Source organism: Glandiceps talaboti, chromosome 15, assembly GCF_964340395.1.
Source record: "Glandiceps talaboti chromosome 15, keGlaTala1.1, whole genome shotgun sequence".
NCBI lineage: Eukaryota > Metazoa > Hemichordata > Enteropneusta > Spengelidae > Glandiceps > Glandiceps talaboti.
In genome coordinates this window covers 10,811,326-10,824,650 of record NC_135563.1, presented here as the reverse complement: position 1 = coordinate 10,824,650, position 13,325 = coordinate 10,811,326, and the positions used below count along the sequence as shown (strand labels likewise).

The window sequence follows — 13,325 nt, the reverse complement described above, 5'->3', positions numbered from 1 at the left end:
TTAGCTGTGACACTTGCTAGAGTATCATCTACAAATGAAAAAATATACTATCTATACAAATGTGTGTGTGTGTATATATATATATATTATATATATATATATATATATATATATATATATATATATATATATATATATATATATATATATATATATATATATATATATATATATTACCGTCCGGTATATATTTATATAATATACGTGCATGTTCATAAGCAAACGTCAAAACTATCACTTACTGGTTGTGTTTCCTTTCCAGCATGGAAGGTCATCCTGAATATCCATTCTAAATGTCTAACGGCAGATTGATTGGGTTTGTTTTAATCCTTGAAATGACACATTCAATCACACCGTGAAAGTCTATTGCTGAAGATATAAGCTGTCATTTATTTGTCATTTATAGTAACTCGACCTCAATTTGTACAAATAAACCACCACAATGTGACCAAATCAATTTTACATTCCATAAGGGAAGGTTATGTTATACTTTCGTCTGTCTATCAGTCTGTCTGTCTGTCTGTTTGTCTGTCTCTGTCTGCCTGTCTGTCTGTCTGTCTGTCTGTCAATTAACATAATGGCAGACAGACATATTTGCAGGGTGTAATATTTAATGCTAAAATCCTCAGGATGAGGGGGTTACTTGGCTGGGTAATTGGCACATGTGTACATTTCAGCCAGAAACTGAGTCAAAAGACAAGTCTACATTTCAACCAAATAGGAAGGTGACATGTGCATGTTACACTCTTAGGCAAGTTTATATGGTTGGCTACCACAGGGGTGCCTACATTCAACAAAACTGGGTCTTGGGAAAAAAATTGAAATCAGTAACTTGGAAATTATGTTGTCCAAAGTATGTGGTGGAAAGTCGTACATGGACAAACCCCTCACATAAGTCATAAAAATATTTTAAAAAAGAAAAAAAGTGACTAAAATGACTAAATGTACATTTGCATAACAATAAGACAGCTGATCTGAGGCATATCTGAATCCGGGATATGAACATCGACCATGCTGCATGCAGCTACAGTGTCGTGCAGTTACTGGCTTTATTCTATCAGCTATTTGTTTCTAGGGATAAACTGTACATTGAACATAACAGTTATGAACAAACCACATGTTTGAATCAAAAGCATTACTTGAAACGGTTGGTGGCATGCTTCACACCCAACTTCGCGACTTGGTGGAGTGAGAAGATAGACATGTTGTCAGGTTCATTACAATGTGTATTTACGGTAGTTACGTCACACGTCTGTGGACTTTGGGGTTTGGGGATTTCCCACTCCAATTGATGACTGATACTCTAGGACAGGACCCGAGGGACAGGATCCAGAACAAGTTTCTATTTAGATTAATGGTAAGCCTGTCAAGGTAAGCTCTTACACTTGCTTCTTTTTTATGACAGGACACGTACCTCCAACCGAGTCGAGAACTGCGCATGCCTTAATACAGGCGATTATTTGTACAAATGCACGATTACTTGGCTGCTTTCGAAATTTTCCTCATAATTTCCCATAAACTACTCTTTCTCATTGAGAAAATCTGCCCCTGACTTCGCAGAGTTCACTCACTGTGGACTACAACAACGTTCGGATCGGAGCAGACAACAAACAGCGACATCAAACCTTGGACGCGTGCTAACTGTTCATATATCACCAATCAGATCTCTCGAATTGCGCCATCACTATACTGGTATAATAATAAAGTGACATATATATCTTAGAAATGCAAACTCCAAATTTCAAATAATATATCGATGGTAACAAAACGCATATGTCCTGTAAAGCTTGCTGGTCTGGCTTTTGATTTTAATGAGTAATTTGCATAATTAATAATTATTTGCAATTAGACAATATTAGAAATACAACAGAAAAAGTTAAATATGTAAAATTTGCGCAATGCCACAAGTAGGAAACTTGAAGTGTTTATCGAAATAGAATATTTGAAATGTTTAATTAAAGACGGGAGTTAATTTTCTCTTTGCTGATATCGAAAGAAGTATTCATTGGGCCCTCCTTGTTTTGTACTCGGGGATTTTTCTGCATCAGATCGGTGTCAATATTGCGCAGACCGCCATTTACAGAAAGTGCAGATTCAGTAGTCTTTTTGCTCGTTGGTCCTCCGTTCGCTAAGTCTACAGGTTGGATTACCATTTCAACGTTTGGTTTGGGCTTACCGGGACCAACAAGTGACAGTAGCACTGGCAAAAACAAAAGCGCATGCGCCATGCCAAAAACTATGGTTAGAAGCATAATTCTGAAAAAGGACAGGAAAACATATGAAGTAGCATTGACAAGAACAATAATGCCGAGTAAAGATGAGATACCCCCGTTCATTATAGGTGCAGCTACTCGACAAAGGGCGACCTTGATTCGGTCATCCCGATCCATTCCATCGGCCTTCATAAATGCATGACAGACATGAGCAGCGAAGTCGACGGTAAAACCAACACTCATAACTATGTGGATCATGGTGATGGAGCTGAGAGAGAGACCCCAAAAGTGCATGAAGCCAAATAGTCCTACGAGTATCATTACCATGGTTACCGTGACGTAAATAACACAGAGGATATGGGGGATGAAGAAGACGCAGACAACGAAAATGGCTGCGACAGCGATGCCAACAGTAAGTAGGGTACTTGGTAAGACTTGTACGTACTGTTCGAAGAAAACAAACGCACCCGTGTACGCGAAGCCCGGCAGGTCGCTGTTCCCTGTGATTTCTCGAATTGTTAACATCATTCTTCCTTGGAGATAGGAACTCGTTAATCCTTCGGAACGAATATAGTAGCGTGAGGCTTTTATAGTACCATCGCTTGAAATTTTGACGTCACCAGCTAGTTGGGGGTTAGATGGTAGAAAATCATCTTGTAGTGACTGTAAAAATTCAGTTTGGCTAGTCGGAAGGCTTCCGTTATGAAAGTCCGAAAAACTGTTGAGCCATGAAATGCGAAAACCATCACTCACATATTCATTCTGTTGTAGTGAATCAAGGAGGTCATCAATACTTTTCTGAACGTCTCCATCCCAGTAGTTCAATGGTTCTTGAATAACGACTGCAACAACGGGGCCGATAGTACTGAAATGTTCGCGCTCAAGTTTCAAATAGGAGTACAGGTATGAGTCTGGTGGCACCAGGTTGTTTAGAAGAAGTCCTTGTTCTAAGTTCACAAGACCCCAAATTGAAACTCCCAAGTAACCCGCAAAGACCAGAAGCACTGCTATTTTCACAGGAACCAGCAATAACATCTTGGAGAGATACAATGGCACACGCTCAAAAATGCTTCTATCGTCTTGGCCCTTGTGGGCATTGGATTTTTTTCCAATACAGAAAAAGACACAAAGACATTTCAAACATTTACCGCCAGAATTGATTTGATCGTCTGATGGAATTGGGGTACAGGTACAGCAATGGCGGGAACTCTTCACTCGGCGTGTGTGGAAAACCATTGCGCTACCGAAGACTGTCAGCTGTAGCACATAGCACCAGGTAAGTGCAAATCCTGCATAGGGAAATGAGAGAAATGTCAATGCACTAACACATATTCTTCGGCATCTTTGATTATAACGTTGAATATTTGGAACATTTGATTGTCATTTTCATTAATTCAGTAATCGAGCAATCAATCAATCAATCAATCAATCAATCAATGTTCAATCAATCAATCAATCAATCATAGTCACAAACTGACATGACAATTGGATGTGTTGGGAGAAGGGGCATTAACACGCGTACATGTACTAGAGACCGCATCATTCAAAATTATTGCAAGTGAATACACAAGACGTTTTCAGACGTTATTGAAACTTACTGGAAAAAAAACAAGATTGCATAGAACGGAATTGTAAACTGGAAATCAAAGAGATATACAAAAGATTGTAAGACATGTAAAAGTTATTTGCTGGTAAGTGCGAATATTAATTTAACTTCAAGTGAGAAGGCACGAGGCGGGTCCATGGCTTTCATATCTTATAGTACATGCTAAATTAATTAGATGTGAATGATATACTCGCAGCAAGGACAGTGTGGTATTACTAGTGCAGATAATGTTGAATAAGGAAAAAGCCGTTAGTTTGTATTCCTCTTACCTGTGTAAATGCAAAAGTTTCGTAGACTTGGAAATACGTTGGTGGCGCCAATACAGAATGCTAGTACGTCAGTGAGAGAAGTGATGGTTACTGAAACTGCTGCGATGCCAAAAGCCCCGGAAACTCTGCCTTCAACGGTGTCAGAAGGCGAAGTTTGAAGCAAGCCTGACATCAAAAGAAACATGTCATCGATACCGATTCCTGAAAAATATAAGTACATTATACAATTTATAGTCACCGTCTGTAAGGTATGCCGTGGGGGGGCGCCCTCACACAGCTGTCTACACCAGGCCGGTGAGGGATGAGCGACGCGACGTATCTCACCGTCTACCATTGTCAAAAAATGCCAAAATGAAGGCGTTAGTGCCATATTATTTTGAGAAAAGGCCCAACGCCGTCTTTTCGAAACTAGGCCTTTTATTTAAATCACGTTTTTTCTGCATTATCTGATTTCACCAGAACAATTTTGATGAGAAAGGAAAGAACAAATATTTATTATCAGAAAATGTTAGGAAAATATGTCATTTTTAGAAAATAACAAAAGCAAAAACTTTTTTTTTGCACTAGGCGCTTTTGACTTTGAACCTACTTTAATTCAACTTTTTACTTACTTAACTTTCAGAATAATGGTTGGCGTTTCCTGGGATCATAAATCACACTTAAACAAAATACATGATGATTGATAATTAATAATTGTAGAATTATTAAAAGTGAAATTAGCGAGTTTGGGGTCGGCTCTTTTGGCATTAACCCCTTCAAATGTAAAATATAAACTGTAACTGTACTTCAAGTGTCAGCAAATACAATAGGCAACAGTGGGTTGAGCTGGGTACAAGGTATACAACGCGTTGCACTTGGTCCTTCAAGCATCATTGTCAAAAAATACTGAGGTCAATTGAGGTCAGATAAGAATAATAAACTGCATGACGTGAATAGCTTAATACGTTCAAAAGTCTTATAAATAGCATAATTGTGAAAATACTTTTCTATATTTTAACCCTGAAAACAGCCTGTAATAAACGTAAAATAAGCTTATAATTTAAAAATTGGTACAATTTGTGACCGTCATATGTAAAATGGAATAAAATCCACATAATTATAATGTCAAACGCGGAGGTACAACAAATCAACCAATAGCAAATGTATATTCAAAACGAATGTGAGTTCGATATTTATGTACAAATCAATCGATATGGCCTCAGAAAGTTACTCTTGAATTGTAAATATATACTAGTATTCATTAGGGAGTTATTGTTTTAGGTTAATCTGTGTATTTTTCTTTCTCTAAATATTTGTCAGAAGTACTCACCTATTATTAGGAATGGCATGACGCCCACAATATTGACAAACTTCACTCCTATGTAAGAACAAAAGCCAATCGATGCCAGGATGGCAAGACCCGCTGAATAGACACCGATATTCGCAAGAAATCCCCTCGTTGTTACACAGTTACCAGTTCCACATACTACTCCAGCGTAAACGCTCATGATAGTGAATGTGATGGCAAAGTTACCAACGTCTGCAGACGTGCCTGTATTCAGTTCGTATTTGAGACTTTCCGAGACCGAATATGCTACTGTTGAAAAGTCTCCTTCCCATTCAGCCATCTTCTGTAGGAACGCCCGTTCCCATGCAAGACTGATTTCTTTTACTCGAGTGCCAGTCTGTAAATGATAACGTACACGCAGAGCTTCAGCCGCCCGGACAATCGAATGTTCATCTACATTCACGCCTCCCATGATGTCTGGTGTGTAGACTGTCTCTTCAGCAACGACGTTGATAAAAGGGTACGTTAAATTTGTATTGAGAAACCCACTAATATCCGAATCATTGATAAGAACGTGGATACCACTCGAAACGCAGTTGTTGAAGCGCCTGGCACAAACATTCAGATATCCATACTCTATGTTGTCTATGCTTACTGTTATATTCTTGATAAAGTCATCGAGTTTGAGCATTTCTTTCAGTACTTCTACAGATAAAACGTTCTCTCCACTGTTGTTCCCGACAATGATAATGTCACCATACAAACCAAGTGTTGAAATCTGGTGCTGGTAGAACGCATCCTCGCTTCTATCAGAGAATAGTTGAGCCAGTCTATATCTGTCTTTGAATGCAGGACAGTTCTCAGGAGTGTACAGGTATTCCAGGTCTTTCTCACTCTCAAGTTTCAACAGTCCAATACCTAACACCGCGGTTGCAAGTAACGCTATGGACATGATAGAAATAGGGTGTCTGGAGAGGAACCTGCCATATTTCTTGAATATACCACTGACATGTGTTTCAACAACTTCATATATTGCCATGATGTTGTACTACTCAGCTGAGAAGTTCTTCTGTCACGGAGTTATGTAAATATAAACGTTGTGGAGTTTACGAGGCTTGCTTGCCGCAAAGAATGCTGGTCTCGAACTTGTAGACTGCTTCAAATAATAAGGAAGTTTGTATTGAAAACGCAAGTTGTAAGCTTAATAATTAACAATCGAACACTTCACTGCCACCCACTGGTCAATGCACCAGGTTCAATGAACCCGGAACAACTCTATATATACACCAGGATTTATGCAGTACTGATTTGTTAAAGGGGAACACCACTCCAGGAAATCAGTTTCATAAACTGGGTTCTTGAGTAATTTCGTGATTTTTTATCACCTACAATTATTTGCGATTTCAGCGAAACATCAAGTTGACCTTGTGCCTTTATAGGGTATCTTTGCTGTGGGCTAATACATCACGAGAGTCAGCAGAAATAATATATTCATGGATGAACAATGAATATTCATTAGAGATGTTTTATACTGAAGGGAATAAGCACTTAGGAGTAATGAATATTCATAGCATCGCTAACATCCGGATGCACGTGATTTTATTCCAAATGCTGCTACAGCCTTCGTAAACATTGAAAATAGCGATCTCATGAAACGTCTGTTTTAACTTTTATTGCAGGGACTGCTTTAACAAATAACCTCTTCGAATGAGTCACATGTCAATTCACACCGATTTTCCTTTAAAAATTGTCACACAATGTGACACACATGCGCATACAGTCTTCATCCCCTAGTATAAGTTCTTCCTTTTTGTCAATAATCAAATCCTTCGCTAGACTAGATCTAAGCCAGTTACCAATTTATTGCCATAACATACACAGTATATATTTTAAACATAATAGATAGTTATAGGAACTTTAAAATAATAATTCATCAATGATACGATTGCAGCATTCCCGGATGTAAGCATCAACTAGTATCCGGCTTTAAACTATACGTGCAAAATAGGATAAAAATAAGCAATAGAAAATAACATCCGGGTTATAAGGTTAACAGTATCCGGGTACTACAATGAAACCGTATGTTACATGGCATTCTCACTACTTTTACTTGACCAGTATCCGGGTTACCGGTTAATCATAATGGAAGGTTTTTTTCATCCTGCATTTTCAGCTTAAAATTGTGTATAGTATAATAACAGGTGAGAAAAAATAAGTGAATAAATCACTTGAAGTTTGAAAAAAAGTAAAATTCAGTTATTTATTCTAGAAGTGGTATAATTATATTCATTGTCTTCAAATAGAGATGCATAAATTATAATGTGAAGTTTTTATTTATTCACAAGACACGGTGACACAATACAGAATCTCGTAAGCTTAATTTGCTCTCCGAAGGTGACACGCGCTTTTACCAACAATTCTGTTGAACCCTTGTTATTACAACAAAAATCATGATACCTAAAACAAAACGTTGCCGGGCTGGACAAATAAATTTACTATCATTGCTACATTGTATCGTCAGACACAACAACAATCTTACCAACACTGCTACATTGTATCGTCTGACGCGACAAAACTCTTACCAACACTGCTACATTGTATCGTCAGACACAACAAAAATCTTGCCAACACTGCTACATTGTATCGTCTGACGCGACAAAAATCTTACCAACAGTGCTTCTCTAATTATCTAGAGCGACATACATCATCAACATTGCTACACTTTCTTTACACTGGCTGTGAGCTATCTAACAACATTGGTACATTTATTCTGATGTTTTGGGATGGTCAGTTGACTAAAATGTAACAATTCTACTTCAATTCTTGTCATGCCAGACGATAAAATGTAGATTTTTTTTTTCGAGTCAGACCATCAGATTTAGGATATCTCCAAGAAATGTGTCTGGCCTGACGATAAAATGTAAACACCGTTTCGTTTCAGGTTCCGTGATTTTCGTTGTAAAATTCGAACGAAAACAGACTTGTTACTGTCATTTGATATTTCACCTTCAGGTACAGCTGTCTTCATCAATGCACATATTCTTGTAATATCTTTACAAATCAAATCAGAACGTGATTTAAATATTTACTAGAACATTTTACGAAATACATATCTTATCTCTCACAGCAATAGACGGGTGACCTTAGCCGTCAATTTTTGTAGTACTATTTACAAAAAAGAGTAAAGTCTAAGCTTGATATACAAAGGGTGTCTGAAAGTGACAAATTACAAATATATCATGTAGTATGTTCAACGCTCTTGGTTGTAGTCGTTTTCTCAAGTTCAGTTTTGTTATAAGAATGACGTCATTCTGTACAGCTTTCTGGTTTTGTGTGAAGTTAGTAGTACTATGGTTTTGCAGACGCCAAAGACTGACAAAGTTGTTAAAACAAGTTCATTCGATTGAACAAAAATGTAGTACATGTACATAGACTAGATCCCATCTGAGATACATGTATTAGTAATAATGAGAGTTCTTGAACGCGTACAACTGATGACGTAGGTCACATTTTATGATGACGTAGGTCCCACTATTCTATGACGTGAACGTCAAATGTCAGGCACACCATCTCTTCATGACGACCGTTGAATACCTTGACACTGCCGTGATAATGACCCTGAAACAGAATGTAATATAACAAATTAATATTTGTGAAATATAATGCGGAAGAAGCATCGTCTTCAAAAGCTTTGTACTACCCGTTTCTTGTTACCACTCATCACTCAGAAACCAATAAGAAACTGCCCATTCTACACTTTAAGATAGCAAGATTGAATGGATACAGTTTCTTGTCTCATTTTATCTAAAATGAAATGAACTAAAATGTCACCATTGCATGCAGACATCAAATGTAGACGTCAAAACATTGGCGCCGCGTGTCTTCATCTAGTAGCAGCACGTTTCAATGGTTTATTTCAGTTCGTATTGGTGTCTACATAGTTGTGTCAAACAGAGTCAGTGAACGGTAACTTGAAACGGTCTGTAAATGGCCAATATGGAAATACGCATAATCTTGAAAAATAGGACGTCAAGATTTAGTTAAAAGATAATGATTAAATGCAATAAGTGGCACAAATCAATAAAAAAAAAACAGTGTTTGAACTGACTAGTGTTACTAAAATTCGTTTAACTGAAGAATCTAATAAATAATTACAAAATTCAGAGATTCTTGGATTGTTAGGATGCATGTGTACCACAACGTGATGGATACACATCTATGTAGATATCTTTTTTCAAAAAGAAACCAAGAACACAGTATTCCAGGTTCCACTCTACATGTTGACAAAGATAAGTGCTTCTGTGCACGCGCGCGCGCACACACACACACACACACACACGCACGCACACGCGCGCATACATACACAGACACAGACACAGACACACACACACACACACACACACACACACACACACACACACACACATATATATATATATATAATATATTGCTACATTATCAACTTCACCAATGAGGTGCCGTGTACATTAAACTTTTCGTTAAGGTCAAAGGTTAAAGAAAGTTCAAAGTTGACCACAATATGCAGATACACATAGCATGCGAGTCTCCGTTACGTCTGACTTTCATCTGATGGTATGAGATAAAATAGACTTCCGACTACCTGTTGACCACGTAAAACAATCTATGTAAATGACACCACACACATAAGAAGAAATTGACACTATTATTGTCATACCAAAAAATATAAGACATATTTTGAGAGAACTCACATTAATCGTTGACAGTCCCGTTTGTTGATGTAAATTAAAGAAGGAAATGACCACCTAATGAAGATTGAATTATGCATATCCCTCTAGAGGCAATTGATACCCCTCCAACTTACAAAGTACATTTTTTCGCAATGAGGCTAAGAAATGTGCTGACACATGGAAATAGTGTTAATGAATAAAAGTGAACTTACCGGTTTAATAAATATGTTTCTTTTGAGATCTGCTGTATAACTTGCTTTGATTTCATCTAAAGGTAATACACAAACGTGAATGTTGTCATTTCAGTTTTGGAAACGAATGTCTTTATAAACTACTGTATCATATGAACCCCCTTAGTAAACATTATATGTAATAGCTATGAAAATGTCACACCTATTCACGACTGTGTTTAGTTAATGGCATTAAGTCACCATATGCAGACAAACATGCAGACACACTCACATCCATACATACACACATACACAATAAATACATACATACATACATACATACATACATACATACATACATACATACATATATACACAGACACACAAAACTGGCGGTTTGCAGTCGAAACTCTTAGCTTATCAAATTATGTTGTGTGCATTGGTTTATATTGTAATAGTCATACCTCCTTTGTTTATTTCACAAAACGTCTTGTAATAATCCTTGGGTACAAATTTACAATATGGAATACTATGTATCAGCGCCATTATTTGTTTATCATCACGATATATCTTAGGTTCAATATGACCATCTCCATGGAGATCATGACCTGTGTTAAATGAAGGGAGAGATGGTCAATACATAGTCTCGGCCCAAAGTAAGCTCTTCAAATTTTTAATTTCGTGACGTAACCATGGCAAAAATCAAAGCATAAAAAATAAGTTTTCTTGGCTGAAAATTGTAATTTCCAACAAAAATGAAGTATTTACATCGTACTCGACGTGTTGCCGGTTTCTTTTTCGAATAAACATAATTCTGCATACGTCTACATAAAAAGTACAAGCTGTTCGAATTCATACTTTCGAAAAAAGCTCCATATTACTGACAAACACAAACTTACAGAATACATTAAACACTTTGCTGTTTGAGTAACATTTAGGACAGTAGTATATCATAACTTCCAATAAAATGATACATAATACCGACATAGACCATGGCATAACGAATTGATTTACAATACCTGCGACGGCTTCAAAATTCACTGTATAAGTTTTGCCTATTTTCAAAGGCCCACTCGGTTCCCAAGTTAGGGTGAACGGTGTCTGTCCTGGAAAAGGTAAAACAGAAATCGCAAAATTGCTGACAAAGGTTGCATCTGATATTAAACTGTCTATATAATACATTTATTTAATATGTACAAACAATTTGAGAAAGAGAGAGAGAAGAGAGAGAGAGAGAGAGAGAGAGAGAGAGAGAGAGAGAGAGAGAGAGACAGACAGACAGACAGACAGACAGACAGACAGACAGACAGACAGACAGACAGACAGAGAGGCAGAGAGAGAGGGGGGCTTTGAAAAGAAGGTAACAAATGTGTGTGTATTGTCTTCCTATTTTAGTTTTGATCAGGTCTGCGCAGAACAAGACATTTATCACAATGAAAAATTATACAAGTATGTAGTTGTGAAAGAACTGCCGTTGGTGGCACTCTCCTACTACGAATCGCTGGGTCGTTTTTATAATGCACTCCTTGAACAATAATGGTAATACCATTTCTGCAAGTTATACATTTCAGCACGTACGCTAGCTCACAGAAACGAAAACAAATATTTTTCCTCGCACTTGAAAAACCACTGTACCAAAATAGGTAAATTAACGTGCAATGACACAGTGTACACGACAATGTAATTATAATAATTCAATTGTTTGGACGATATTCACTATTCAACAACACCAATGCATTTGTATCACGTGACACTAAACATAGAGACATCTCAAAATGTATAAACTTTAGTATTCTTGTGATTGTGCGCATCTGTCAAAAGCGTATGATGTTTACTCAGCACTGCAAGCTGAAAGAATGAGGGGGAAGTAATGCGATCGAAACTAAATATTCAACTTCCTCTTATTCTAGATCATTGTGGCATTGTTGTTGTCTGCAAAATTGTAGTCATATACTAGAATGCTCGTGTGAACTCAATTCAAGTATTTGTCAATCCTTGCTTTGACCAGCTGTACTAGTATACTGCAAAACATTGTGATAATCACGTCTTGGCAAATTTTGACTTTCTTAAAATAATCCTGACAGTGTATCAGGTGTTTGTTTTTTTCTGTTGAAAAATGCTACACGACTCATGGGTGATGTATTTATGTAATATCTCCCGTGTTTGAGGCTTATTCATAGACACATTTTTTTTTCTCTTGTCAAATTATTACAACTGGGTATGAGATATATTGAATGTACATCAACATTGTCAGTTGCTTGCACTGTTTGTTGAACAAATAGTAAACTTCCTCCTACTGCCAGCGTGGTTTCCTCAAGTTTGATGTGTTTTAACTGGTGGAAAAGAACTTAAAAACATTAAATAATATTGGTTTTGCTATAAAGTGTGCAATTTGGTCAAAGAATGGGTAAGATAGAACAGTTAATTGAGATGGGTTGTATTCCAGGCGTCTACGAGATATACCGAACATATCCGGCCTTTGACAAGATAACACCTTTTATGAAATGATTCAAGATATATTAGATGTATTTGATCGTTCATTGCTTACCACAGCTTTTCACAATTTGTTTGTCTTCACGTAACCCCAAAGCTCCGAGAATTCCCTGCGAACCACGGTGGCCATACAGTATAGAAGGTGTTGCATTGGTCTCAGTGTAGAGCTCATCCAGACTCGGAATTTCAAAACTGAAATCAGGTCCAAAGATACCAAGCCAGTCTTCTAGATCACTTCCCTGGCTTTCTCCGAGTGTTTGTCGATGATACAAGCATACAACCAACAGAGTAAGCGCAAAGCGAGGGACGTGAAGCATAGCCATGTTACACTAAGGTTGTTTTCTGAATCGACGCTGGCCTCGTACTAAGGTCACTTCCTTATCTTAGTGTTTCATAAAAAAGGGGGATTTCTATCTCTACCGAAACCAGGAAGTGATTTGGGAACCATGTGATAGTACAACGTAATCGCTTTCAAAACTAGAAGTAACGCGATTATTTGTACACGTTAATTAAAGTGACAACGTTACCATGGTTGTGGCCTCATTATTGTACAGTTACAAAGTGTGAGAATGCTCGTTACTGACTGAGTCAATCGTAG

General features: G+C 37.4%; 2 protein-coding genes across 2 annotated transcripts; both read right to left on the bottom strand.

Annotated features, from left to right (window-relative positions):
• Positions 1-1,955: 1,955 nt before the first annotated feature.
• Positions 1,956-6,394, bottom strand: LOC144446202 (patched domain-containing protein 3-like). The gene is made up of 3 exons (XM_078135955.1): positions 5,398-6,394; positions 4,089-4,289; positions 1,956-3,502 (listed from the first exon to the last, which is right to left on the bottom strand). Exons 1-3 carry the CDS (start codon positions 6,392-6,394, stop codon positions 1,956-1,958), a joined length of 2,745 nt encoding a protein of 914 aa, XP_077992081.1.
• A 644-nt stretch (positions 6,395-7,038) lies between these two features.
• LOC144446431 (uncharacterized) lies at positions 7,039-13,106 on the bottom strand. Its single transcript, XM_078136192.1, has 5 exons — positions 12,783-13,106; positions 11,254-11,340; positions 10,699-10,842; positions 10,277-10,332; positions 7,039-8,973 (listed from the first exon to the last, which is right to left on the bottom strand). Exons 1-5 carry the CDS (start codon positions 13,048-13,050, stop codon positions 8,887-8,889), a joined length of 642 nt encoding a protein of 213 aa, XP_077992318.1. The 5' UTR covers positions 13,051-13,106; the 3' UTR covers positions 7,039-8,886.
• Between the last annotated feature and the right edge of the window lie 219 nt (positions 13,107-13,325).

Excerpts from the sequence above, each read along its gene's own strand:
- LOC144446202 (XM_078135955.1), bottom strand. The coding sequence starts at position 6,394 with ATGGCAATATATGAAGTTGTTGAAACACATGTCAGTGGTATATTCAAG. Across the intron at positions 4,290-5,397 it reads CATGCCATTCCTAATAATAG|GAATCGGTATCGATGACATG; the intron begins GTGAGTACTTCT and ends TATATTTTTCAG. Across the intron at positions 3,503-4,088 it reads AAACTTTTGCATTTACACAG|GATTTGCACTTACCTGGTGC; the intron begins GTAAGAGGAATA and ends TTCCCTATGCAG.
- LOC144446431 (XM_078136192.1), bottom strand. The coding sequence starts at position 13,050 with ATGGCTATGCTTCACGTCCCTCGCTTTGCGCTTACTCTGTTGGTTGTA. Across the intron at positions 11,341-12,782 it reads ACAAATTGTGAAAAGCTGTG|GACAGACACCGTTCACCCTA; the intron begins GTAAGCAATGAA and ends TACCTTTTCCAG. Across the intron at positions 10,843-11,253 it reads GAATTTTGAAGCCGTCGCAG|GTCATGATCTCCATGGAGAT; the intron begins GTATTGTAAATC and ends CATTTAACACAG.